We start from the raw sequence: 25,134 nt of genomic DNA, 5'->3' as shown, positions 1-25,134 counted from the left end.
CATTTCATTTCAAAACAACTTTAATGGAGTAGATATTATTATAGCTCTTTTGAAAATAAGGAAACAGGCAAGAGTGGTTTTACAATTTGGCAAGAATACATAGCTAGAGAAATTTGGAGGTTTTTAAATTAGATTAAAATTGGGATCATACCAATTGGAAATATAGATAGATAGATAGATAGATAGATAGATAGATAGATAGATAGATTAGATAGATAGATAGATAGATCTGCAATGCACTTTTTTTGTTTACCAATGTATATATTGCAGAGCCTTTTATGTCAGCGGAGAGAGATCTTTTTAATCATTGAGTACAATTACACATTTGTATATATCATAATTAAGTAAGACATTTATTTTCTCCACTAATGGACATCTAGATAATTTCCCACTTTGAGCTATTACAATAGTGCTGTAATGAACTTCTTTGCATATACAACTTTGTGTGTACTTGCAAGTATCTCTATAAATACTTAGATGTAGCATTATTAGGTCAAAGACATTTACATTTAAAATCTTGGTAGCTATTCTGAAATTATACTTTTATCCCATACTTTTCCAAGAGTATTCTTTTTCCTACATTCTCACAGACCCTGGATCTTTTTTTTAAACTATTCTTGTGGGTAAGTACATGGTATTTCCTTGTTGTAATTTACATTTTCTTAATTTTTAATGAAGTTGAGCATCTTTATATCATCTATTGAACATTATTTTTTTTTAAATTCTCTATTAATTTCCCTATTTGTTCTTTTAGTTTCCCTTTGCAGTTCTTTCAGTTGATAGACCCTTTTATATAATATTGATACACATTGATATTTGGCAATATTTCCTCCTAATATTTTACTTTTCCTATAACTTTATAATGGTGTATTTTGTTGTCCAGAAGTTTTTACTATTGATTTTTAAAAGAAAATCTGCACCATATTTAATTTGTACAAGTGTAGTCAAAGACGTTTGTTGAAGCAATGCATTAATTCTCTTCATTCAGCTCTACAAGACTGCAATTTAAAAAAGATGAAAAACGATTCCTGCTAAAAATAATTTGAGAACTATATCACTCATGTTTTGCTGAGTAAAAATTATATCAAAATCTCAGTGGCTTACAACAAACACATGTTCTCATGTTCCCTGGCATGCAGGTTGGCTGCAGGTCCGTTGATTTAAGCTGGGCTCTGCTGTGTCAGGCTAGATAGACTCCATGATTCTTCTCAGGTTCTGGCCTCCTGACCCAGGCTGACACAGCTGTTGTTGAATGCTCTTATTCATGGACCACAGGAGCTCGGGAGTTTATGTGGAAGCACAGGATGCTTTTTCAGTCTTCTGCCGACAACTTGCACACCATTACTTTTATCCACATTCCATTGACCAAAGGAAGGCATTTGTTTTACCCATCCCCAAATCAGTATACCCCACCTACAGTAAAAGGCTGTGAAGTTACATGGCAAAGAGTGTGGATACATTGTTCTAATACATGGAGGAAGGGATCCAGTCTCTGCTAGAATAATTAGCTTCAAACATTTATTACTTTTGCCATGGCTTATGTGCCCTGCTCCATGGTAAGCTTTTTGAATGCAGATCAAAATGTAAGCATTCAGTTCCGACTTTTCCTAACCCCTTCAAAAAGTAGAGATTAACTCTGTTTTGTTGATTGCATTTGAGAAACAAATGTAAAAGAAAAATAAATGGGTTGGTAAGTTCTTAAAACAACTAACATTTAAACATTAAGTTTAAATCCTCCAAAGTTTAATCTTGAGGTTAAATAATCCCCTACAGCACAAAATGGTCCTCAGTCCATTTTTTCTTCGTTTCAGTATTATCCATAACAATTGCTATGCCTGCTGAGTGTTTTTCCTTAATTATATTTAGTTATTTTGCGAATTTGTATTAATCTACCCACCTTTATAAAATGGGCAAATTACAACTATAGCCTCTTTACATTTCATAGTGATGTTGGTAGGCTTAAACAAGATTATGTAAGTAAAGAACTAATACTGCCATGTACATAATGTTAAAAAAAAAGTCAGCCTGCCCCGCTTCCAAAGTTTATGTTTTGTATTTATTTAACAACATTTTTCCATGGACTGGTAAGGCATTTTCTTCACTAGAATTCTGGTATTATTTCGGCCTGCGATGTAGTCAGCCTTTCTATTTTCAAATTGGATGATACCATATCTAATTTAAATACATCATTTTACAGATGAAGAAATTAATACCAGAAAATGACAGGGTATGGCTTAAAATCACTCAGACAAGCATCAGGATTAGGACTGGAACTTCAGCGCTTTAATCGCCAACTCCGTGTGTTTTTCCTACTAGGCTGTGTGGGTAGCAAGGGTATTTGCCACCATCTCTCCCCAAGTTCACACCCAACCTGCCAAAAGGAGGTACCTAATTCTCTAATACTTTCATTTCCTATTTTCATATCAAAAATGTACCCACTCTAGACCTTGCTCTTTTGGGGTCCACTCTTTATGGAAGTTAACTCTAACTGTCTTGCTTAGTATTCTGCTCTAGCTTTCTTACAGGGCAGTGAGTGAACCTGCGTTTTTACTAAGGTCTGAGTGTGTGTTAATGGCCATTTCTTATCAACCACAAGTGTAGGCTAATATGCTTGTTGGCAGCAATATAGGAATGAGAGGTGGGTTTTGTTTTTTTGTCAAGTTCCTTTCATTTCAATAAGTTAATGTGTTTAAACAAATAGAAAGAAATAGACCTTAGCATCACCCAGTACATCTATTTGGTTGATATTCTTGAAGCCATTTCTCTTAAATATTAGTTTACCCTGAGCATTCATTTGCCCCAAAGGGATTTATAATAATAAAATGTCCATCTATAACTCAGTTTTTTAAAATTACAGGTACTTCCTAATTCTCCTGATGTTCATGTAATTCCCTCTTTTAGATGTTTATACTCCTGAATACGCATTCACTTCCTAAGAATGACTGTTTAGAAATGAAATATTACACACAGAACAGTGATTTCACTCAAAAAAATCCCAGAGTAAAAATCTATTTAATTTTGTATTAGTGCCAGTTAATGAAAATAGGTTTTTAAGTTCTTAAAATTCAGTATCTTTAGGAGATTTCCTTCAGTGATTTGTAGGAACCAGTGCATTGGGGCAGATTCAATAATAGATATTGCCTTTGTATAGAATTTATAGAATCACCACCTTTTGTGAAGCATCAGTTAATAACAATATTTTATTTTTTTACGTGAAAGAAACATTCAAATTGTTCCCCTAACAGACTGTCTGAGCTGAAGCTGTATTGCAAGAGAGGCATTATGCCACACCACCTCATTGCTTGGGCAATTTTGTAAATTATATAGTTTAGGAAGCAGCATTGCTTTCACTGTTTCTCTGTGAGATATAGCTAATGCTTGATAAAATCTGAAATATAAGTGGGCCGTTGTATTTTGTATAGAGATTGTCTGTGGAGAGATGGGACAGTTACCAGCTTTATCTTGGTTTAAATTTTAACTTCCTACTTAAGATGTGACATTCACCACGAATTTGACTTGCTGTATACAAACAGTCACTCTTGTGCCACCACAGGCAATGCACCGTGCAGCTGATGGGACTCAAAGTGGTGACTCTGCACACACATATTGTATATAGCACTCATTTTTAATCAACTATTATGATAGTATATTCATTTCCTATAGTATTTCAAAGATCTGTGGATTTGTAGGAGGGTCTGTATAACCTATTAAACATTGTCCCGCATTTTTATTTATTTATTTTTTATTTTTTAGCTGAGCCGTTTTGCCACCTGTTGGAAGCTCAGTGGCAGCTCAGGTTGGGCCCATGTGGGAATCGAACTGGTGACCCTGTTGCTCAGAGCTCACACTCTTAAGCAAGCTCTTAACCAACTGAGCCACTCGGTTGGCCTTGTCCCATATTTTTATTAACACTTTTATAACTTCTTTTTGTTCTTAACCAATCTTGAGTTTACTTTTGTTAATGGTATGAAATAGTGATTTTTTTTCAGATGGCTATCTTATTCATTCCCTACTATTTATTGAGTAGAAAGGTAGAAGAGTGGAACAGAGTACAAAAATAGATCTACCCTGGGGCCAAAACTATTGCCTTAATAAATGAAGTTTTATTATGTGTTTTGATATCTGATAGTGTCTGTTTTCATGCTTATTCTTCTTTTTCAAAGAACTTGTTAGTTTCCATGAAAAATCTGAGTGGGATTTAATTTGATTGCCCAGAATTCATAAATTAAATCAGGGCAAACTAACATTTAGAGTACAATATACAGATTTCAATCCAGGTACATAGAATGGCATGACACTTATTCAGGCCTTTTTTGTATTCTTCAGTTAAGTTTTATAGAGAAAGGCATTCTTGTGTATTTATAATTAGCAATTCTTGGATATTTTATAGTTTCTGATCTTTTCTGTTATATCTTCTAAAGCTATTATGCTTTTTATTTGTATATTGGCTTTTATTCTGTTACTTTACTGAACACTTTTAGTGCTAATAGTTTTTCTGTTAAATCGCTTGGATTCTCCAAGTGAACAATAAATAAATCTGCAAATAATGAGTTCTGGATTTTCTTTTTCAGTTTTTATGTGTTTTTCCTATGTGCCCACGTAGTTTACCAGTCAATAAGCAAGCTGAAGATGAAAAGCATCTTACATTATTTGTTTTCTATAGAAGGAAATGGTGATGCAGTCATCTGATTTCTGAAGATATCATATATGATGCCAAAATGTAGTCATATAGTTTTTTGTTTGATTTTAACATACCCTCACCTCAAATGAACTTTATAAACCAGCCTGATTAGGGAAGAACATTTAATAGCAGAGTGTTTTGGTATCCTGAAAAAAAGTCAGAAAGGTATTAAATTGTTTGAAACAGTTCTTTCATATATGTATATATATACACACACATACACAAGCTTACACACACACACACACACACACACACACACACACACACACACACTGGGGGTGCCAAAAAATGTGTACAAGTGGACACTTTGGTCAACATTGCTTAAATAGTAGTTCGCCGTAATCAGAAATGTCTGGATGCTGATGGTAACCACTTTGAGCACCTCTTGTAATTGCAGAAGTCAAACATGATTGTATTCATCTTTTGTTATAGGTATATATTGTGTATTACAATTTTAATACAGTTTTCCTTTCTTAAAGTGTATATACATTTTTTGGCACCCTCTGTTTATACATAGGTACATATACACACATATGTGTTTATTCACTTACTTACTGTGTAGAAGCAAAATTGAGCTATGTTCCAGAATGAATATTATTTAAGTCTTTGTTCTGTAATCATATACTTGGACCTATTAGCAGAAGCAGATGAGTGGCAAATATTAATGGAATGATTTTCAGTTATACCTGCCAATAGTTTCCAGGGCATGTAAGTTCCAGACCCGGCTAACTTTTTCTGTGTGTTGTTAGTGTTTGCTCCTATAGGCATGTTGTATTGTAGTCCACTCAACTATTGATGTTTTCCAAAAGATATAGATACATATTTTTTTCGTCTAGGGTCTTATATTTAAAATATGCATTGCACCTCTTCTACATTCAAATATATGAGTCCTTGTTTGTTTTTTAAGACTCAACTTTAATATTTTCCCCTCTATGAAATTCTACCCTTTCTCAGGCAAACAAAATAAAATTGCTCGGTATATTCCTCTGTTGCATCGGTTATCACATTATATTTTCATTGTTTATTTTGATTTCTGTCTTCCAGTTGAGGTATGAGCTACTTGAAACTCTGCCTCCTCCAATGTCTGGCATAGAGTTGGTACTCTAAATTTTTGTTGAATGAATAAATGTGAATAAGTGACTACCAAAATATATAAGGGAAGTGAACGATCAAAAGGGCTGTCTAAGGGCCGGCCGAATGGCTCAGTTGGTTAAGAGCTCGCTCAAGAGTTTGAGCTCTGAGCAACAGCGGTTCGAGGCCAGCCCGAGCTGAGCAGCCGCTAAGCTGCCAATAGGTAGCAGGATGGCTCAGCTAAAAAAAAAAAAAAAAAAGGGCTGTCTAAGAGAAAGTCATAAATCTGACAATTTAAGAAAAGTATTAGAGGGCCAGCCAAGTGGCTCAGTTGGTTAAGAGCTTGCTCAAGAGTGTGAGCTCTGAGCAACAGCAGTTTGATGCCCGGCCCGAGCTGAGCTGCTGCTGAGCTGCCAACAGGTGGCAGGATGGCTCAGCTAAAAAAAAAAAAAAAATATTAGAGGGTTCTATACAAGGGACATAGGAAGCATATTTTATGAAAAGATTAATAAAAAAGGTTCAGGAATGTGCATTTTGATGCAATCATGTTTATTACGATGGAGAAATGTGGTAGAGACCAAGTGAGTGGTGTGAGGCTGTGAAAACATTGAAAGTCAGGAAGAAAAACAATTCATTCTGGTATAAATCCTATTAATGGCATAATTTGGGCAAGTATATACCATTAGTAACCACACTATGTCTGCTTCTATATATGCAATATGTATTCCCGGTTTATAGGTTACCATATATAGCATATAAGAGTTGCCCGTTTTCCAATAATTTGAGTGGAAAGCACACCTGGACTAGCAGAGCTAGCTTTATAGGCAATAGACTTGATTTCTTTCATCTCTGGCCTTCTGTTCTGCTTTCTATTTTTATTATAGGTTTTTATGTATATATTTTTTAAATGACTCATTCCTAGATTTTAAGATTTTGGGGGACATTGCAGAGTTTTTTCCAGCACAGTTTAGATACTTAATAATTGTTGAATTTAATTGAAAATGTCAGTTTTTATTATACATATGAATTGGATTTGATGAAATATTTAGTTCTTTTAAATGTTCTTTAGTATATTAAGTGAGGGGTGCGTGCCTCTTTCCAGTTACTTTTCAAATAAAACAAATATTTCAGCAGAAATAAGGCCCATCAAATTTCTAATGGCTATCGTTGAAGACCACATTCAGCATTTTGAACGATTTAGGTAGAAAAAAAAGAGCTGGCAATATCTTTATTTCTGCTGCTTTTAGCTATATTTTCATAGTCATTTTTTCATAGAAAGTTTCAATGAGAATTTAATTGAAATCTACATGCAAGTGAAATGGGGATGACAACAAATGAAAGCTTAACACAGCCCAATACAGCACAGACTAGAAGTCAGTTTCAGTGATTCTATGATTGAAATATAATTATAGTATTGACACACTGCACCGTTGAGGCTTTATGGGTCAGTGTGGGTATTTGCTGAGGCAGCTTCAAGATGCTTCAGCTTAGTTTCATCAGGAACCAGCAGAGCATTGCGATTCATGTGGGTGCTCTGATTCTATAGAAAGTGGTGAGTATTGCTATCCAAATGTATGCCGTGGCTACGGTTCACTCCCAAATTATTAAAAGTGGTAAACTGACTCATACCTTTTTTTTAAATGAATAAATTATGTTTATTTTCATTCAGTGTTCCTATTCTTAACATCTCAATTGATTCTAAAAACAAAAGTTGTTTAGATAAAATTCATCATACTAAAATTTTAACTTATGTAGTTAGTTTTTGATACTTGGCAGATTTTTTTTTTTTAATTAAGAAAGCCATCTTTTCTGGACTATCATCTTTTTTGTTGACCTCTCCCTACAGGTTTTCAGCACGTACTCCAATGAAGACTATGACAGAAGAAATGACGAAGTTGATCCTGTGGCTGCTTCTGCCGAGTATGAACTTGAAAAGCGTGTAGAAAAGCTGGAACTTTTCCCAGTGGAACTAGAGAAAGGTATGCGAACTCTACAATGTTTATCATATTATTATATTGCTATGTTAGTAATACAGAAATGACTTTATTATTCCTCTCTATAGCCATTTTTTTCCATAGGATTGGATCAAGTTTTAATTCTCATGAAAGGTTTTACTTATTAAATTGCAAAAATAATTGATAAGCGTACTTGTATAGATGGTGGGTTGGAAGCTTCCCTCCTCTCCCAGCTGAAACCCATCACTTTAGTTGACTGGCATGGCGGCTAGGAGCAAGGAGGTGTGAGTGAGGCCTGATGCTTGGTTGGCACTCCTGCAAGGGCTGGTGCAGATGAGAGCCTAGAGAGAGCTGCGGTAAGTGAGCATGTGGGGCAGGTGGTTGTTTTTGTTTTTTTGGTGGAGGGAGAGTGGTCATGGTTCGACTCTGAATGTAGCAGATATGGGGAGGGCTGGGCCTTTAGAAAAGTACGGACTTTAAAATGAAGGCAGTGGAATCCTCTTCATCTCTGAGGGGAAAGGACTAAAGGAGAGCAGGGAGAATGGGAGAGCGAGGCTTCCTCATGAATTCTCTCCCTGGAATCACAGCCTGCCTGCTGTAGTAACTGGGGACCCACAGGACCAGAGACTGCCATGTTTATCATCATGTAAGATGGGCACCCAGGAACCGGGCTGTTGACCTAATGAACAGGAGACTACCACATCTGAGAGTTGTGGAAAAAGTGAGAACAAACAGATGACAACTTGAGTACCAATAAAAGAAACAAAACCAAATAAGGATATTCGAGTATGGCTTTTAAAAGACATCCTTAATCAAATTAACAATAACAACAGCAACAGCAACAACAAAAGACCCAAAAAATAACGTTGATTTTAAAAATAAAAATTTTAGTAGAGGAATTGAAGAGGAAAGGACTGTTATTGTTGAGATCAAATTGGTGACCTAGAAGTTCAAGACTAAGAAATGTTCCCAAACTAATTCTCAAATGACCGAGCAAAAATCCAAAAAAAATCATGAAAATGACTCAACATATAAATTGTAGGTAACAGAATGGGGCATGACAATAAAGGATGAGAGATATTAGATAAGTTAAAGAAGAAATTTCCCTGAGCTCAATAAATACCTGAACCTCACATTTGAAAAGGCTTAGACAATTGTTTGCAAGGACTTTTAAAAAAAAGTCTACACAAGCATAGACTAGGAAAAAAATGTTCAAATATAAAGTGAATATCTTACAAAACACCAGGCCAAAAATCAAAGCAAACAAAGAAACAAAGGTACTTGCAAAGGCAAAAATTTTAGACTGTCATCAGGTTTCTCATGTGTGACACTGGAAGTGGGGAGACATGCAGATATCACACATCGCTGAGAAGAAGAAGATGGTCATCCAAGAATTCTACATCCATTCCAGAGAGCACTTACCTATCTTAGTGGAAGAAAGAAATTTGCTGTTATGTAAGGATTTAAAAAACACATTAGCACATAATTTCCAATTAGCAAGGAGGGAAAGAAATGACGAGCGACTTGTTGAAAACAGCAAAATGAGGGGTCTTGACAAAGATGAACAAAGCGGGAGGCATTTTGTGTTTCCATACAAATTTTAGGATTGTTTGTCCTATTTCTGTGAAAAATGCCATTGGAATTTTGATAGGGATTGTAGTGAATCTATAGATTGCTTTGGCTAGTATGGACATTTTAACATATTCTTTGAACTCGTGAGCATGGGTTATCTTTTCATTAATTTATGTCCTCTTCAATTTCTTCCAATGTCTTATAGCTTTCCATGTACAGACCTTTCACCTCTTTGGTTAAGTTTATTCATAGGTATTTGTCTTTTTGATATAATTGTAAATGTGACTGTTGTTTTAATTTCTCTTTCTGAATAGATTGTTAGTGTATAGAAACCTAAATATGATATAAATTATAGATTATAATGCTAACAGAACATTTTACTTTTGAGTAAATACTAAAAATATTTCAATTAAAACCAGAAGTCACATTTTGAATGTTATTTAAATATAATAATCAGTATAAACAATAGAAAATAAAACCTGAAAAATAACCTTTGCTTATATATACTATATGTAATATAGTATATATAATATATGAAAAATCAAGTATATGTTAATATGTATATAGATATACCAAATTGATTCTAATTTAAAAATACTAGAATTAATAAGATTATTTATAAAAGAGGAGGTCAAGCCCCAGATAAATATAGGAAAACTAATAGGTTTGTTTTTCTGTCTATTTAAACTAAAAACCTAGAAATGAAAATGGAAGCAGTATTTCATTTATAATAGCACTACCACAACAAAATACTATTAAATTAGTCACCAGGAGAAACATAGAATTTATCTGCAGAAAATATATCTTTTTGAAAGATGTAAGATCTAAGCACATAGAAAGCTATAATGTGTTCTTGGATGAGAAGACTCAGTATAGAAAAAGCTCTCCTATGCTGTATCTCTGATACCTGTAAATTTAATGTACTTCACATAGAACTGCCATCAGAGTTGGGTTGGGAGAGGGGATTCTATATAATTCTAAATTTTATTCAGAAAAATACAGACCTAAGCCTAATGGAAGTATGAAAATGAATGTGAAATTATTTAACTTCCCAACTATCTGAATATAATGTAAAGCCTCTATAATCAGAACATTTTGTTTTCACATATTGTATTCACATAGCTGTTGATCAGTGGAATGAAAAAGGAAATCCAGACAAAGATGTTCGTGTGCATGAGAATTTAATATATGACACATACGATATTCTAATTTAGAAGTAACATGGTGTTTTACAAATTGTTCTGACATAACTGAGCATCTATCTGGAAGAATATAAAGTAGGACACCTTTATTTTTATTACATAATATATAAAAATAACCCCCCGTGGATTAAATAATTAAATATTAAAAATAAAGTCATAAAGATATTTGACAATATTATAAGGCTACATACATATTGCATCCAGGTTTGTGGAAGAAGAGGCTTAACCAAAATGGAAAAGCAGTAGTTATAAAGGAAAAGATGAACCTATTAAATCATTCAAAATTTTAAGCTCTTAAAGGCAATGTTGTCAAATAAAGCTAATAGATAAGTGATAAATTTGAGGGAGGGAAGTGTTTATTATAGATGACAGAGTTAATATCCATATTATGCTAACAATCTTTGCAAATTATTAGGAAAAAAGAGACAAGTAAAACTCAGTGGAAAGAGTGGCAGTTTAGTGAAGAGGAACTGTGAAGACCCACGCGCATAGGAGTGCAAGCTCATACGTCACTAGCAATGAGGGGCGTGCTAAACCAACGCGAGCCTCTTTCCTGAGAGAGAAAATAAGCTCTGAGCTCCAGAGCATGGTGATAGCATCCTCTATAATAACAGAGCCTCACAGTCTTTTTTGTCTTTACCGGTCTGTTTTGCCTATTTAGTGCTCCGTTTGTCCCAAGAGGGTATATACAGAGGAAGGCAGGGTGGTTGCTGGGCTCTTGACAGTGCAGCCACAAGAATCAGTGGCCTTCAGGTATGTGGCTCTGGACTTCACTCATGCTAGACAGACACATCTCAGAGAAAGCTGTGTGGAGCTGGATGAGTCCTCTGGTCTGTGTGGGTTGATGGTACTCTTCCTTGAATGACCTTTCGCCTATCACCATGTCTCTCAGGTGTTCTGCACTGGAATTGAGGATGGCTCAAACTAACATGCCTTTCACACAATGGGGTTTTCAGATTTGCAGATCTAAGTCATTTCCCAGTTCATGCAACAAGAAGACCTATGGAAGGAAAAAAAGATAATTTTGCTAAAGCTTAAGTCCAGGCAGGGAAAATGTATTCAAAAACTAAGATGCAACTTTCATGCAGGATATTTGCAGGAGGAAACCATTAAATAGCATGACAGTACAGAGAATCAACATTTGAGAGGAGCCCTTTAAATGTACTGAGTGTGGGAAAGTTTCACCTACAGGCAAACATTGGCTTGACAGGTGATAATTCATGATGAAGAAAAACTCCTGTAAATACAATGAATGTGAAGATTATTCAGCTAATACTTAATATACACCAGAGACTTCATACAGGAGAGAAACCCTTTGGCATTATTCAATGTGCAAGAATCTACAGTGATCATCTCTTAACACAGTAGTAAACACACTGAGGCGGGAGGGGAACTTATTTGGATGTAAATAAACCTGGTGGGAAAGCTTTGGGTTGTCATTCATCCCTTCATCACATAACAAAGTCACACTCTAGAGAAACCCTATGAGCATGATGAATGCGGGCAAGAATTCAGCTGTACAGCTAACCTTTATACACATCAGAGAGTTCATGTAGGAGAGAAGAAACTTTATACATGTAACCAGTGAGAAAGAGCCTTCAGCACAGATCCAAACTTCATGAGGAAAACTCATTCTGTGCACAAACTCTAAAACTGTAATGAATGTAGGAAAAACTTTAGCAGGAAAAAGCCTCTTGATGAGCAATTAGAATGAAATAAATATGGGAAGTCACCTGTGTGCCAACATTCTAAACGTGAGAAATGAAGGAAAGTCTCCAGCTATCACTCATACATTAGTCACCATTAAAGTTCTCACACTGGAGAGATACCTATGGCCGGAACCAATGTGGAGGTGCCTTCAGCTGGGGATCAATCACATCGGGCAATTTCCCCTGGGAAAACATTGTATAAGGTCTTCTTTAGCACACAACTGAGCAAACAATCACACTTTTGCTAAATAACATATTTTTAAACATCTTTATTTAGGATTATGACTTGTACTTAGAAATACTTAAAGCAGAAGTTAGTGACAAGTAATAATCAATGAGATGAATCCTATTCAAAAAGTTACTAATTAAGAATATTTAGTATATTAAAGGCTATTGCTAAAAAATCTTTTAAAAGCATTGACTATTCTGCTTAGTACGTGAACCAGGTTTATTTTAGTAATCCACCACTATTAATTAGCTAGCGTCTACTTTTTTATGCAGAAAATACACCATAATTGCAAAGACTTTGAGGCTATCAGAAAATAACTTTGAATGTTAACCAAAAAATGTGAAATGCAAAATAGAGTATCTTTTATTTCATTGGTGTTAAAATATGTACAGGCCAAATGGAAGTATGGATAAACACACAATTTGTAAGTGAATTAAAAACAAGGTGTTTGTGAGCATTGTTCACAGGACCCATAAAATGGAAACAAAAGTGAATGCCTCTCAGTAGAGAAATGGTTGGGTATATTATGAGACCATCTCACCATGAAATATTATGCAATCATTAGAAGTGATTTAAGGCTGTGCAAGTTGATATCCACAAGGTATTATCGAATTAAAAAAGTAAGCTGAAGAGAGAAGTAAGTATAATATGATCTGCTTTGTGTAAAGCAAATAGGAAGGAAAAACAAGACATATATACATACTGTAGTTGTTGGTAAGACTATATCCTTGTCTAGTAGGACAGAAATACTGAAAGACACATACCATCTTATTAAAATGAATAGGGATGTGGAGACAGTAAAATAGAAAAGAAGACCACATAAATAAAGGGGAAATTCCAGATATATTATGGTCACATTTACTTAAAATAATATGTATGACACAGCTAGGAAAAGTTGAGCCAGAATGGTCAACTTAGAGATACATTGTTATAAAACTGCTGAAACTCAAAGAATTCTTTGTGAAAGCTGGACCAAAAAAAAAAAAAATTGGATAACTAATGGGAATGAGTGACTAAAAGACAATACAACATACTTTCTTTTTTTCTCAAGGAAAGAAAGTATGACTCAAGGATTTTATCACCCCCCAAATAAATAAATAAATAAATAAATAAACATGAATAAAAATCAATGTGTTTGAGTCTATATGCTTTTGTGCTTAAAATATATTGTTTAGATAGGCTGTGTTTTAAGGCAGATTGATTAATTAATAATCAAACTATTGCCTTTTCTTGGGATCACAATGAATATCCAACTGCAGTAGTAACGTGAGACTAAACTCATGGAGGGTCTTATTTGACACCCTTGCTCCACAGCATAGAACAAAAATTCTGCCAAGACCAGCATATCATATAGTCCGTAAAGGACAGAATCAAAAGCAGCAACTAGGTCTCACCAGCTAGTTGCAGACTAGTGTTAACACTTAGGTTGTTGTATTTTTTTCCCCTCTTTCATAGATGAGGATGGACTTGGTATAAGTATCATTGGAATGGGTGTTGGAGCAGACGCTGGACTCGAAAAGCTGGGAATCTTTGTTAAGACAGTAACAGAAGGTGGTGCTGCTCAGCGGGATGGCAGGTAAGCTAACTGCTGTTATTAATAACTAGAACCTAGGAAGCTTTCCTGGGAATTGCTTTCCAATGGTAGCTTTCTTCTTTTGATTTTTTTAGGACAGAATGTCAGAGTGTGTCTCATATGTGGAAACTGTTAAAATACTTAAGTTGCTGTTCGATTTCTTGGAAGAATACCTGATGATAAATGGCTGGATGGATCAGTTTTCTGTGTCTACCTTTGTACCAATCAATTCATCTATCTGTCTAGCGGGAACTGGGGAGAATATGTCCTGTGAAGATCAGCATGTAGTTTCACTTCAGAAATATCAAAACGGGAAAATGAGACAGAAGGCAAAACTCGGATCATGAGAGTTCACAGAATAGAAATGATCCAGAGTGTTGTTTTCACACTGAAGGCCATAAAACCTGACTGCCTTCCAATTACCTACTCTGCCCTTTTTGAGAAAAATTCAGCCTCAACTCTGATCCCATGGTTGTGGTATTGGCCCATCCCCAAGGGTCAACAGGAGGAGTCCATACTGAGACCTCCTAGGAATGGGCCTTCTGAGCATTGTGAGTCCACACTATGGGATGATAAGGTTGGTCATCAGTGCACCCTTCTGATTGATTTATAACCAAAAGAGGGAATTGTGGACGGAAAAAAAGGGGTTCTCTTGAAAGTAACCTCACAGGGTGATCTGACCATAAACTCCTAACTGGTCAGGTGATGGTGGGTAGTCCCACCCCAGGTGTATAAGCAAATGGCTCATTTTTGCCTTAAGCAAGTCCTGTCCATTGTTCTTGGCATCTAGGTTAACACACCTTTAAAATATCAGAGGTAATACCCCTCAAAAAGAGGATTAACACTCCAAAGAACATGTAATCTTGTTATTTTGCTGTCATCCAGTCCCCGCCTTGCGTTCCCCCACCTCCATGTGATCTTGCTTACTGTTCCCTCTTTCATTTCAAATGCGTAAAAGAAGCTGCAAAACTTATTTTCTGGAGCATCTGAGATCTTGCTCCTTGGCATATGTCATCAGTTTGGCTCAAATAAACTCTTATAGAAATTTTTAAAAAAACACGTCAAAACAAATGATAATAGTTCTGGCACTTTTGAAAATGACAGAGGTGGAAGGGAAAATAGGAACTCTAATTCTGTGATGACGGTAATTCAGAAGGTTAAGGTCTCTCAAAATGTGTTCTGTCTAAAAGCACAGATTCTTGCGTGCCACTTACACCTGTGAAATTAAAACTCTAGGAGAGGGGCCTGGCATCCTTTGCTTTAAACATCCACCGTGGGCGATTTGGTTGTACACCAGAGCTTCAGATGATCTTTGTTTTGTCTTAGCTTTCATCATCTCAAGCTACAAGTATCTTTAAAGATTTTGATTAATCGTCACACTGGGCTCCTGATGCATCAAGTTGGGGCAAAAGCAGAAAGTTGGCAATATAAATAAAAGTAGATCCAAAAATATGAGTGCCGAATGCAAAGAAATGTCATTTTATTTTTCTAGGAACATTGAATAACTGGCTTTGATTTTTTTTTCAAGGTTTAAGTATATATACTTAACCATCTTCTCAAGGTATAATAAAGCATGTTGAAAATCATTTATGCATCTCTGCTGAAACCCTCAGTAGCGTTTTTTCTTTTGTAATCCTAAAAAGATTGATATACACAGATGTTTCCCAGGGGAAACTGAATTAATTTATTAAAATAGAATGCTACACCTTCAGTATCATCTCTGCCTATAAGGTTAGGGACCACATTTAAGTCAGTAGTCTTATTTGTATTTCTGTAGCACTTGAATAGAGAAGGTCGGAAATGAATCTTTTGAGTGAATGTCCAGCTGACTGAATATGTATCACACTTAACATGAAGAAAGTGGGATATTAATATTTTGTGTTTAAAAGTAATTTATGAACGGTCTTCTTGCATTTCAGAGTAGTTAAGGAAATAACCTCTTTGTCCTTTCAGATGAATTACATAATGGCCATAGTAAACATTTCCATTATTCATTTAGAATCTTTCTTCCAAGTAAGCGAAAATCTGATTGTAAAATCTGCATCATTTCTCTTTGTTCCATGAAAAATTTAAATCATTTGAAAGTGGTAGCAAATAATTCTTATTAGCAGTATTCAAACAATACTAAATTATTATGAACCACTCGTCTTAAATAAATGGGCCATCAAACCAAACCAAAATACAAATTAATTAAAAAATAAAAAGGTAGAAAATTTTGCATTTGGCCCTTAGCCAGTTCCTGTTGTTCTATACTCAGACCTATTTTTTTTCCATTACTCGTTTTAAACATTCGGTCTGTTTTCTATTAACCTATTTATTGATTTGTTCTCTTGAGTAGTTTTAGTATTTACACCAATATGAGAACTTTGCTTTATCAGTCCCAGCGTGCATTTCCTCAGTCCTTTCAAATGAATGTTCTCCTAGTATAGTAACCCTGTTATTATTATAATAGATGCTTAATAAATGCCTCAGTGAATATATTAATAAAGGCAACTTGATGTAATGAAAATGAGCAGAACCCTTGGGATCATGTGACCAGTAGTCTTCATTCCATCCCCTCTGCTTACAGCTGTGGGATAGTGAACAAATTGCTTAATTTTCATGTTATCTATGTTGTTGTAAGTATTAAATATGCTAATGTAAATAAAACACCTTTCACAGTACAGTTTGTGAAACTGTTCTTGAATAAAGTAGTAACAATCCTGAAAGTTACTAAGAAAATAGTATGGGGAGTCTTATGAAAAACTATATAAAGATATCTTGTATATGTACAGAATAATAAAATTTTGATGGTCAGAGGGATTTTAGAGATCTTTTAATTCATATATTTCATTTTATATGTATATGAAAATTGAGGCTATATCTATATATGAAAATAAGTCATCGCATTATTAGACCTATGGTAGTGTTCGCATCTTTTAAATTATTATATTATTATTATCACTGTTACTGGTGTGCTCATTTGCACAGGATTTGAATGTTTCCTATTTAAAAGGTATCAGTATAAAAAAATTACAAAAGAAACAGTTGGTTGCTGCCTCCAGTCAATAATAATTTTTAAAGTTATGTTATATATGCTTATTGATATAGAAAAAATATTAAGGATTCACACAGTATGATTATTAGTGTGATGCCTCTCTTGTGTGGATGTTTTCTATTTATTCATCCCCCCACAGCCTACCTCTCTCTCTCTTTCTCTTTCTCTCTCTCTCTCTCTCTCTCTCTCTCTCTCTCTCTCTCTCTCTCAAAAAATCTAGAATTAATATACACCAATGTGTTAAATGACTCTACTGTGTGGTTTTTTTTTTTTTTTTTGGATTTCAGCTAATATGGAATATTTAGTTTTTCCATAGAGAATATGTAATACTTGTATATGTATTTTAAAGTACAACTAAGAATAATAAAGTTATCATGTGACCTTGGGAAAGTTACCCTTCTGACCTCAATTGTGGATAAAATTAAAGTTCTGGATTAGATGTTCTTTATAGTTCTTTTTTACTTTAAAAATATGAGTCTGTATTATACCTTTCTAGCTTGCTTTACTTTCTTAATAGCTCTCCCTTATTTAAGAAAACTATTCCAATTTAATCTCAGATTTGGTCACACTTCCTTCAAGGGGTATTAAACAACAGACAGATGTAGAAAATTCTTTTCCTCGTTTCCCCGTCTCACCTCAACACAAGAAGCCTCTTTTGTTGTGATTGCTTTTACCCCTTCCGTACGTCTCATAAACTCTCACCACATTTTGAGTACTTTCAAAAATTTGCCAGGGATATTCCTCTCCTGAGTCAGCTATTGTGGTTAAAAAGTTTTGATTCTTTCTTATTCTTTGATATTATGTCCTACTTACTAAATTTTTGTGTGTCAAGTTATTCATGTCTGTCTATACCTTTTCACCTGATGCCTGAAAGGTAGAAGGTGCTCAGTAAATATTTGTTGAATGAGTCACTACTTGTGCTTTAATCACTTTCAAAACATTTACTTGGGCCTAACATTTTTCTTCATCTAATCTCTCTCTCTCTCTCTCTCTCTCTCTCTCTCTCTCTCTCTCTCTCTCTCATGCAAACTTGCCTGTTACAGGGTAACCTGTAATTTAGCTGAGTGACATGATACCTATTTCTACCTTCTGTTGTAGTTCTGCATATTTAGAAAAATAATATTAAATTGATTAACCATTAGTTCTTATTGCCAGAAATTTTATGATTGTACATAGGACACTTTTAACACACTAATTGTTTCTTTGTCCTCTTTAATGAATCTATAAAGCAAAATTAATTTTATAATAACAAAGTGAAAATACTGATAGAATAAATCACATGGATGATAATTGACATAAGATAGTAATGATGCTGTGCCAAAGCAGCAAATTGAAAATGCGTTCGGGATCTGCTTTGTTTCTGCCTCCTATGGTTGTTTCTCAAGCTTTTTAAATATCATCATTTTAGAACACAATCCTTTTCAGGTTTTTTGGAAAAGATATCAAATATGGAATTAAGGCACTATGTAGTTTATTCTCATTCAAGTGTTGGTTTTCAAAAGATTTTCATTGTGTTTGACCATCTTTTGGGTAGCAGCGACAAAACACAAATGAAGAGTCCTATTTGTATGCTTCCCCCGGCAGCAGACCCTCCTGCAGGAGCCATCTGTGCCCCTGAGGTGCCCTCGAGCCTGAGACGGCCTTGAATGGATGGAAACTGCTGTTTTAATTGTGTCCCTCTAACCTAATTTCTTATTTGATGGTTTCCTCTGCACACACTCTTGCGTCACTCTTCTAACCAAATATTTTGCTTGTTCACCCTTTACTGCTTTGATATGGATGTGTTTTCATTTACGTTTAGAATTTTGCTATTTAGCATTTTGAGGAAGACTCCGTTGACCAGAGTTCATTAATGTTGCTTCAGCTGTCTCCCTTTCACTCATCCTTGGTTGCTTTGTTCACATGTCTTTTGAGGTAGAATTTTTGTTTTTTGTTTCCCCTTGCCAGATACATCATGTCAATAAATAACTACGCAATAACATTAAACAAACCCTAGAATAGTGCAACTTATATATTTTTATTAGCCTTACCCCTATTGATACTGGTTTTTAGATTCAGAATTGAGTAACATCAGAGATGTCAGACTGTGAGGCTGCAGAGCAGTAGCGATGCACACTTGTGTTTACTGGCACGTGGAAGCTTGAGGAGATGAGCAGGACTAAATGCCTGTCACAGATTAGCCAGGTACATGTCCACAAATTCCATTCCAGTAGGCAGGGTTTCCAGGGGGAAAAGGGCTGTTTTCTCTGCTATTCTGGAAAATCTTTGGAAAGTCCAGATTACCTGTATTCTTCATACTATGGGATAGTCTGATGCAGAGAGCTGTCCGTTTAATTTTTACTACCAGGACTCATCTCTTGTCTTTTCTGTGCTTTGAATTGTGAGGCAAGATTTGAGAGAGATTATCAGTGTTATGATTCTGTGAGTTTGCGTCTATTGATAAAAGTTACCCTCTCTCAGGGTAAGAGACTCAAGCAAATAAAAATCACTTCTTCAGACCTTCCTCAACTTAATATACACACTCGAGTTTTGGTCTTCATTATGTTCTTTCATATTCTAGAACGGGCTGAACAGGCTGACACTTTACTTAAGGCTAAACTACTGTCCATTTTCTGGACAAACAAAAAATTCATACCATTACCTCATCTGCACAATTATATATTTTTTCTGTCACTATTGCTTCTAGCATATTCTCAATTATCCATATGAAATTCAACTTGCGGTCAACTTAACTAACTTCTAGTTAACAACCTTTACTGGCAGATAGGAACTTGATAATAATTGCTTATCATACACAAGAAATTTAGCAGACTAGCAAGTATCATTTTCTGCAGCCACACACGCTATTTTTACACCTTCTTAAAGTGCAAAGGTGAACTCACTTATTAACAGGATGCAAAATTACAGTAACTTTGTAACATTTTAGCATACTTAGAATTGTATATATAGTCATGTGCCACTTAACTATGGGGCTACGTTCTGAGAACTGCACCATTAGGCGATGCTTTCATTGTGTAATCATCATAGAGTGCATTTACACAAACCTAGATGGTCTAGCCTGCTACACACCTTGGCTGTATGGTAGAGCCTATTGCTCCTGGGCTAGAAGCTTGTACAACATGTTATTGTAGTGAAATACATACTGTAGGCAATTGTAACAGAATGATATTTGTGTATCTAAATATATCTAAACATAAAAAAGGCACAGTAAAAATACAGTCTAAAAGATAAAAAATGGTGCAATCAATTTGAAGAAAATTAGGTGTTGAAACTAAATACAGAATTTTACTGTGTTTAAGTTTAGAGCTGCAGTTTAATTCTGTTTATTGTATTTTATCATTTTTGTTATCAGACTGGGGGAGTAAGGAGAAAGTTCTGTGTAGCTAAGAAGTGAAGATAGTTGTTATAGACCAGTTATTTGTGGAGATTGGCAATAAAAGAACAGGTGATAACACATATGTAAAAAAAAAAAAGTAATGGAAAAAGAAACTGAAAATAATTTACAAAAAAAAAAGAAAGAAATACAGATGTTGAGTAAACATCTTAAGATGCTCAAAAATAAGAAATTAAAATTTAAAAGTAACGTCTCACTTGTCAAATTCTTAAAATATTTTTTAACACAGTTTTCAGTTTTAATACAGGTGCAGTAGACTGCTCTTCGACAGTGCTAGGGGGAGTACAAGTTGAACAACCTTTCTGAAGGGCGATTTAGCATTTAAAATGTAATGCACCAGCCGGCCGAGTGGCTCAGTTGGTTAGGAGTGCGAACTCTGAGCAACAGCGTTGCTGGTTCGATTCCCACATGGGCCAGTGAGCTGCACCTGAGCTGAGCTGATGCTGAGCTGCCAACAGGTGGCAGGATGGCTCAGCTGGTGAGAGCACGTGCTTCTAACAACAAGGTTGCCAGTTTGACTCCCGCATGGGATGGCTATGCCCACCCGCAACTAAGATTGAACACAGCACCTTGAGCTGAGCTGCCCTGAGCTGCCAACAGGCAGCCAGATGGCTACTGGACTTGGAGCTGAGCTAGCTGCATCCTCCACAACTAAGATTGAAGGACAACAACTTGGCTGTTCCCCTTCCCCAATTCCCCAATAAAATCTTAAAAAAAAATGTAGTGCACCTTCACATAGTAATTCCACTCCTAGAAAGTAATTTCAACGAAATAATCAGAGATTTCACAATGATATTTATATAACCTGGTCAAGCTCGAAACAACATACTAGTATAACAATTATGTAAATGGCTTACAAATACTACAGCATAATATATCCTTAACATCTGTTGTAGAAAAGTATTTTCAAAAAATGATGTGATATAATATATTCTTTAAGTATAGACTCTGGAGTCAGATATCCTGGGTTCACAGCCAGGCTCTGCTGCTTATTTATTATAACTGTATAAGAGGAGCCAAAGCTTCCTTACGTGTAAAACAGAAATAATAATAATATATTTAATCAGGGCCATTAACAGGATTAAATAAGATGCAAAACATAAAGAGCATAGAATACTTCCTGACATGTAGTAAGCACTCAACAGATATTATTTTGATGAGTAAAAAGTATTAACCCCTTAAAACTATATATTCAAATGATCTTAATTTTGATAAGTAAACAAAAGTGTATATTAAAAAAAAAAAAACCTGGAAGGAAGGAAATTCACCAGCATAATCTTAGTGGTCAACTCTTGACATTTTTACTTTCTTTATATAGTTCCATATTTTCCAAATTTTCAACCATGAACATGTATTGTGTTCATATTCTCTAAATATTTTCTAAAATCAACACATGCTATTATAGTTTAACAATTGATGATAGTATTTCATAGTGACTGTAGAAATGGTATAAAAAGTTTTTCTTTAGACTGAAGCACTATGGTCACTTGTTCTTTATTAAAGATGCAGATGTGCATAACCATCAAATAATTGTGCTACAGGTTTTGGACTCAAAGATCTGTAATCTGTAACCCAAAGCCAAGAAGACATTTTCTCAAAACACATAAGGGGCAGGGAGAATTAATACATGTAGTTTTGAACTTTTGTTTTTCAACAGAAATATTACAGTGCTCATCCTAAAGCTATGCTTTATGACCAAAGTTTTAGAGCAGCGGTTCTCAACCTTTCACAGGGGTAGCCTAAGACCATCGGAAAACACATATTTTCGATGGTTTTAGGAACCGAGACACCGCTCCTCTATCCGTCTCCAGGCCCACATGCAGATATGCCCACATACGAGTACCCGGAGACCCCTGTGAAAGGGTCGTTCGACCCCTAAAGGGGTCACGACCCACAGGTTGAGACCGCTGTTTTAGAGATTACCAAAATCTTGGAAATCATGTTTTAAGTTGATACTGTATAAAACATAGTTACTATTGATATAAAAGCTTGTCAGAGTTATAATTCAGTTTAGTTGAACACAATTTTATATTTTTTTATGCTTTCAAACTTTATGTAGGAATTTGATTAATATTCATACCTACCTGAATTCCAGGAAGTTCAGGTTAACTAGCCTCTTAATGAAAGTACATACTCACATCTTCACAAAATCATGGAGGAAACATAATTGTGTATTTTAAACGATAATTATTAACTTAGTCTTATTTGTCTAAAGACTCACTTTTATTATATGAACTTGGGCTCTTATTAAAGATATTTCTGAGCATCTAGTAGTTTTTAGGTTTTTTTTCCTTAAAAACAGTGTAGCACATTTCAAGTTTTCATTAGATACTAGAATATAAGATTTATGAAAGTGCTTAGTATCCTCTGTGAACTGAGATTGTCAGTTCTTTAATTTATTAAATAACCTCCCGAGTTAGGAGCATATTTCACACGCACACAGTGAGACATAATTCTCTCAATTACATCCACTCAGGGAATTTGTAGCTTCAGCTCTGCAACCTCAGGAACAGGTTTGAGTGAAGAAAGAAACACTGAAACTCACTGGTCAAAATTTCAAAAGGCTATTTTCCTTTCTAGTGTTCATAAAATTTTTATATGAAATAGTTAGAGCTCACAAATGGACAAAGAAATTAAAGGATAGCAACTCAAATTCTTTATTGTTCACACATGGTATTAGGTAATGATAATAGATCCAAAAAAAACTAATAGAGGTCTTGAATGGTCAGATTATAAAATTACACTCACAATTGTTGCTGCTACCAGTGGGGAATTATTTATTGTTGTTGTTGTTTGTTGTTGTTTTCTGGTGCAAACTAGATCCAGAACTAAACTGGCCAAGAACCAGGAAAAGCAAAGGTACTAAATTAGAAAAAAAAAAAAATGGTAGCAAAGATAAAATTCTGCTTTTGGAATTGCTTTGGAGACCAAGCTAAGATGCTAACAATCGTGAAGTGCTTTTCTTTGATAACAGAGTTGAATGGACTTGGTGAATCTGCTCTAGAATCTTAGTGGAACCTTGAAAGCTATTATAGGCTAATAATCAAAGAATTAAAAAGATGACTTTCATAACTATAACATGAACATGTATCAATTTTTATTCAATTTATTAATTAGGAGAACAGGTGAAATGGTAAATGTCATTCAAAGAACATTTTAGAAGACATTTAAAGGCAAGTTAATAAAGTAATATCAGAAAAACATTGCTAAATTAGATAAAAACTAGTTAATATTCTACAGGGAAATAAACTTGCTTATGGGATTATCTTTTCTAACAGAAGAAAAGTATCTGAATTTTTTTCAGGACAAAAATCTACAAATTAACATGCAACTTCATATGTCCAGGACTTTTAAAGAGTGGATCAATTAAAACACATTCCCCCAAATTATCCTTGGTTGGGCCTGTTAAGTAATGCACCTGCCTGACGTTGAAAGGACATGCTGCTCTCCTTTTGTTTCTATTTCCAAGCTTTACATAACTTTTCTTAACACATGGCAACAACATATGATACATACAACACTTGCCCAGGATAATTATAGCAGAACACAATTTTTATTGATGGGAAGAGTCAATATGATTAAAAATGTCATTTTTCCCAAACCTAATCTTAAAATCAGTATAATTTTATTAATTTCTATAAAATTAAGCATTTGAATAAGATCTGGAGCTTATATATAAAAGACAAATTTTGTGTCAGTAAGAGTATCTTAAAAATCAAGTATGTTGTCAACTCATTGATTGGGAATGGTAATGTGTTATCAGAAAAATTAATTGTGGGTAATTTTTTCTCCCTTCCCAAAGAATACAAGTCAATGACCAGATTGTGGAGGTGGATGGAATCAGCTTGGTGGGTGTCACACAGAATTTTGCTGCAACCGTTCTCAGAAACACCAAGGGCAATGTCAGGTAAATATGTGGCTTCAGATATGTATAATTTGGCTACTTGATATTTCATTGAGTTTTAGTTTTCTATAATTGTACTTATAAATATATGTAATTGCAATGAGATTTTATTAAATGTTAAAACTTGCTTTTAGTTTTTAATTTTCCTTTATTGTAATTAGTTCATGTAAATGTAATTTAAAACTAAAAATTATAGTGTTCTAGAAAGACATGAAGATATGAAGTATATAGTTAGCTATGTAAGTGTGTCTTATTGCTAATATGATAAGAATTTCTAAGAAGATAGAATTCCTGCTTATATTCTCAATTAATAGGAATTTAGGCTCAAATCCTTTTAATAAAACCAGTTATACAGTAAATTAAAATGATCATACATATATCCAATGATACAATACATGTTAGCTAGACAAGTAGGCTGAATGATTTGAGGTTGATAAATGTATTTTTAAAATCTTGTTATTATTTTAAAGAATTAGGTAGGACTAATCTTCAGTAAAGTGAAAATTTTTTCCAACTTAATAGGACAGAGGGTACATTCTTTTGGACCTTGAAATTTATATCTAATCCTGGGGTTCTGAAAATTGTAGATTGGAAAACAAATAAGAAGTAGTCCTGAGCCAACTAAGGTCAAGGTTTGATATTTATTTTATTTGGTCACAGGGTACTTATTTTTAAATATAGTATTGCTTATGTCTTATACTTTTCCATGAGTCCTATGAAGGAACACATAAGGAAGCATTATTTAGTATGTGTAATTATGAAATTGTTTTAGTGTTATCATCATCAAAATGAAACTGCCAAATATTC

The 25,134-nt window shown here is 34.6% G+C and overlaps 1 protein-coding gene across 1 annotated transcript in view; it reads left to right on the top strand.

Annotated features, from left to right (window-relative positions):
- Positions 1-2,219: 2,219 nt before the first annotated feature.
- LOC109393134 (neurabin-1-like) overlaps positions 2,220-25,134 on the top strand; it is a 134,143-nt gene continuing 111,228 nt past the window's right edge. The window contains exons 1-4 of the mRNA XM_019662074.1: positions 2,220-2,384; positions 7,599-7,731; positions 13,875-13,995; positions 24,226-24,330. Coding sequence (XP_019517619.1) covers positions 2,220-2,384; positions 7,599-7,731; positions 13,875-13,995; positions 24,226-24,330 — 524 coding nt within the window. The remainder of the gene's footprint in view (positions 2,385-7,598; positions 7,732-13,874; positions 13,996-24,225; positions 24,331-25,134) is intronic.

This window comes from Hipposideros armiger, unplaced genomic scaffold (assembly GCF_001890085.2).
Source record: "Hipposideros armiger isolate ML-2016 unplaced genomic scaffold, ASM189008v1 scaffold_365, whole genome shotgun sequence".
NCBI classification, from domain to species: Eukaryota; Metazoa; Chordata; class Mammalia; order Chiroptera; family Hipposideridae; genus Hipposideros; species Hipposideros armiger.
The sequence above is the reverse complement of the archived record's forward strand: the minus strand, read 5'-3'. Positions and strand labels throughout refer to the sequence as shown.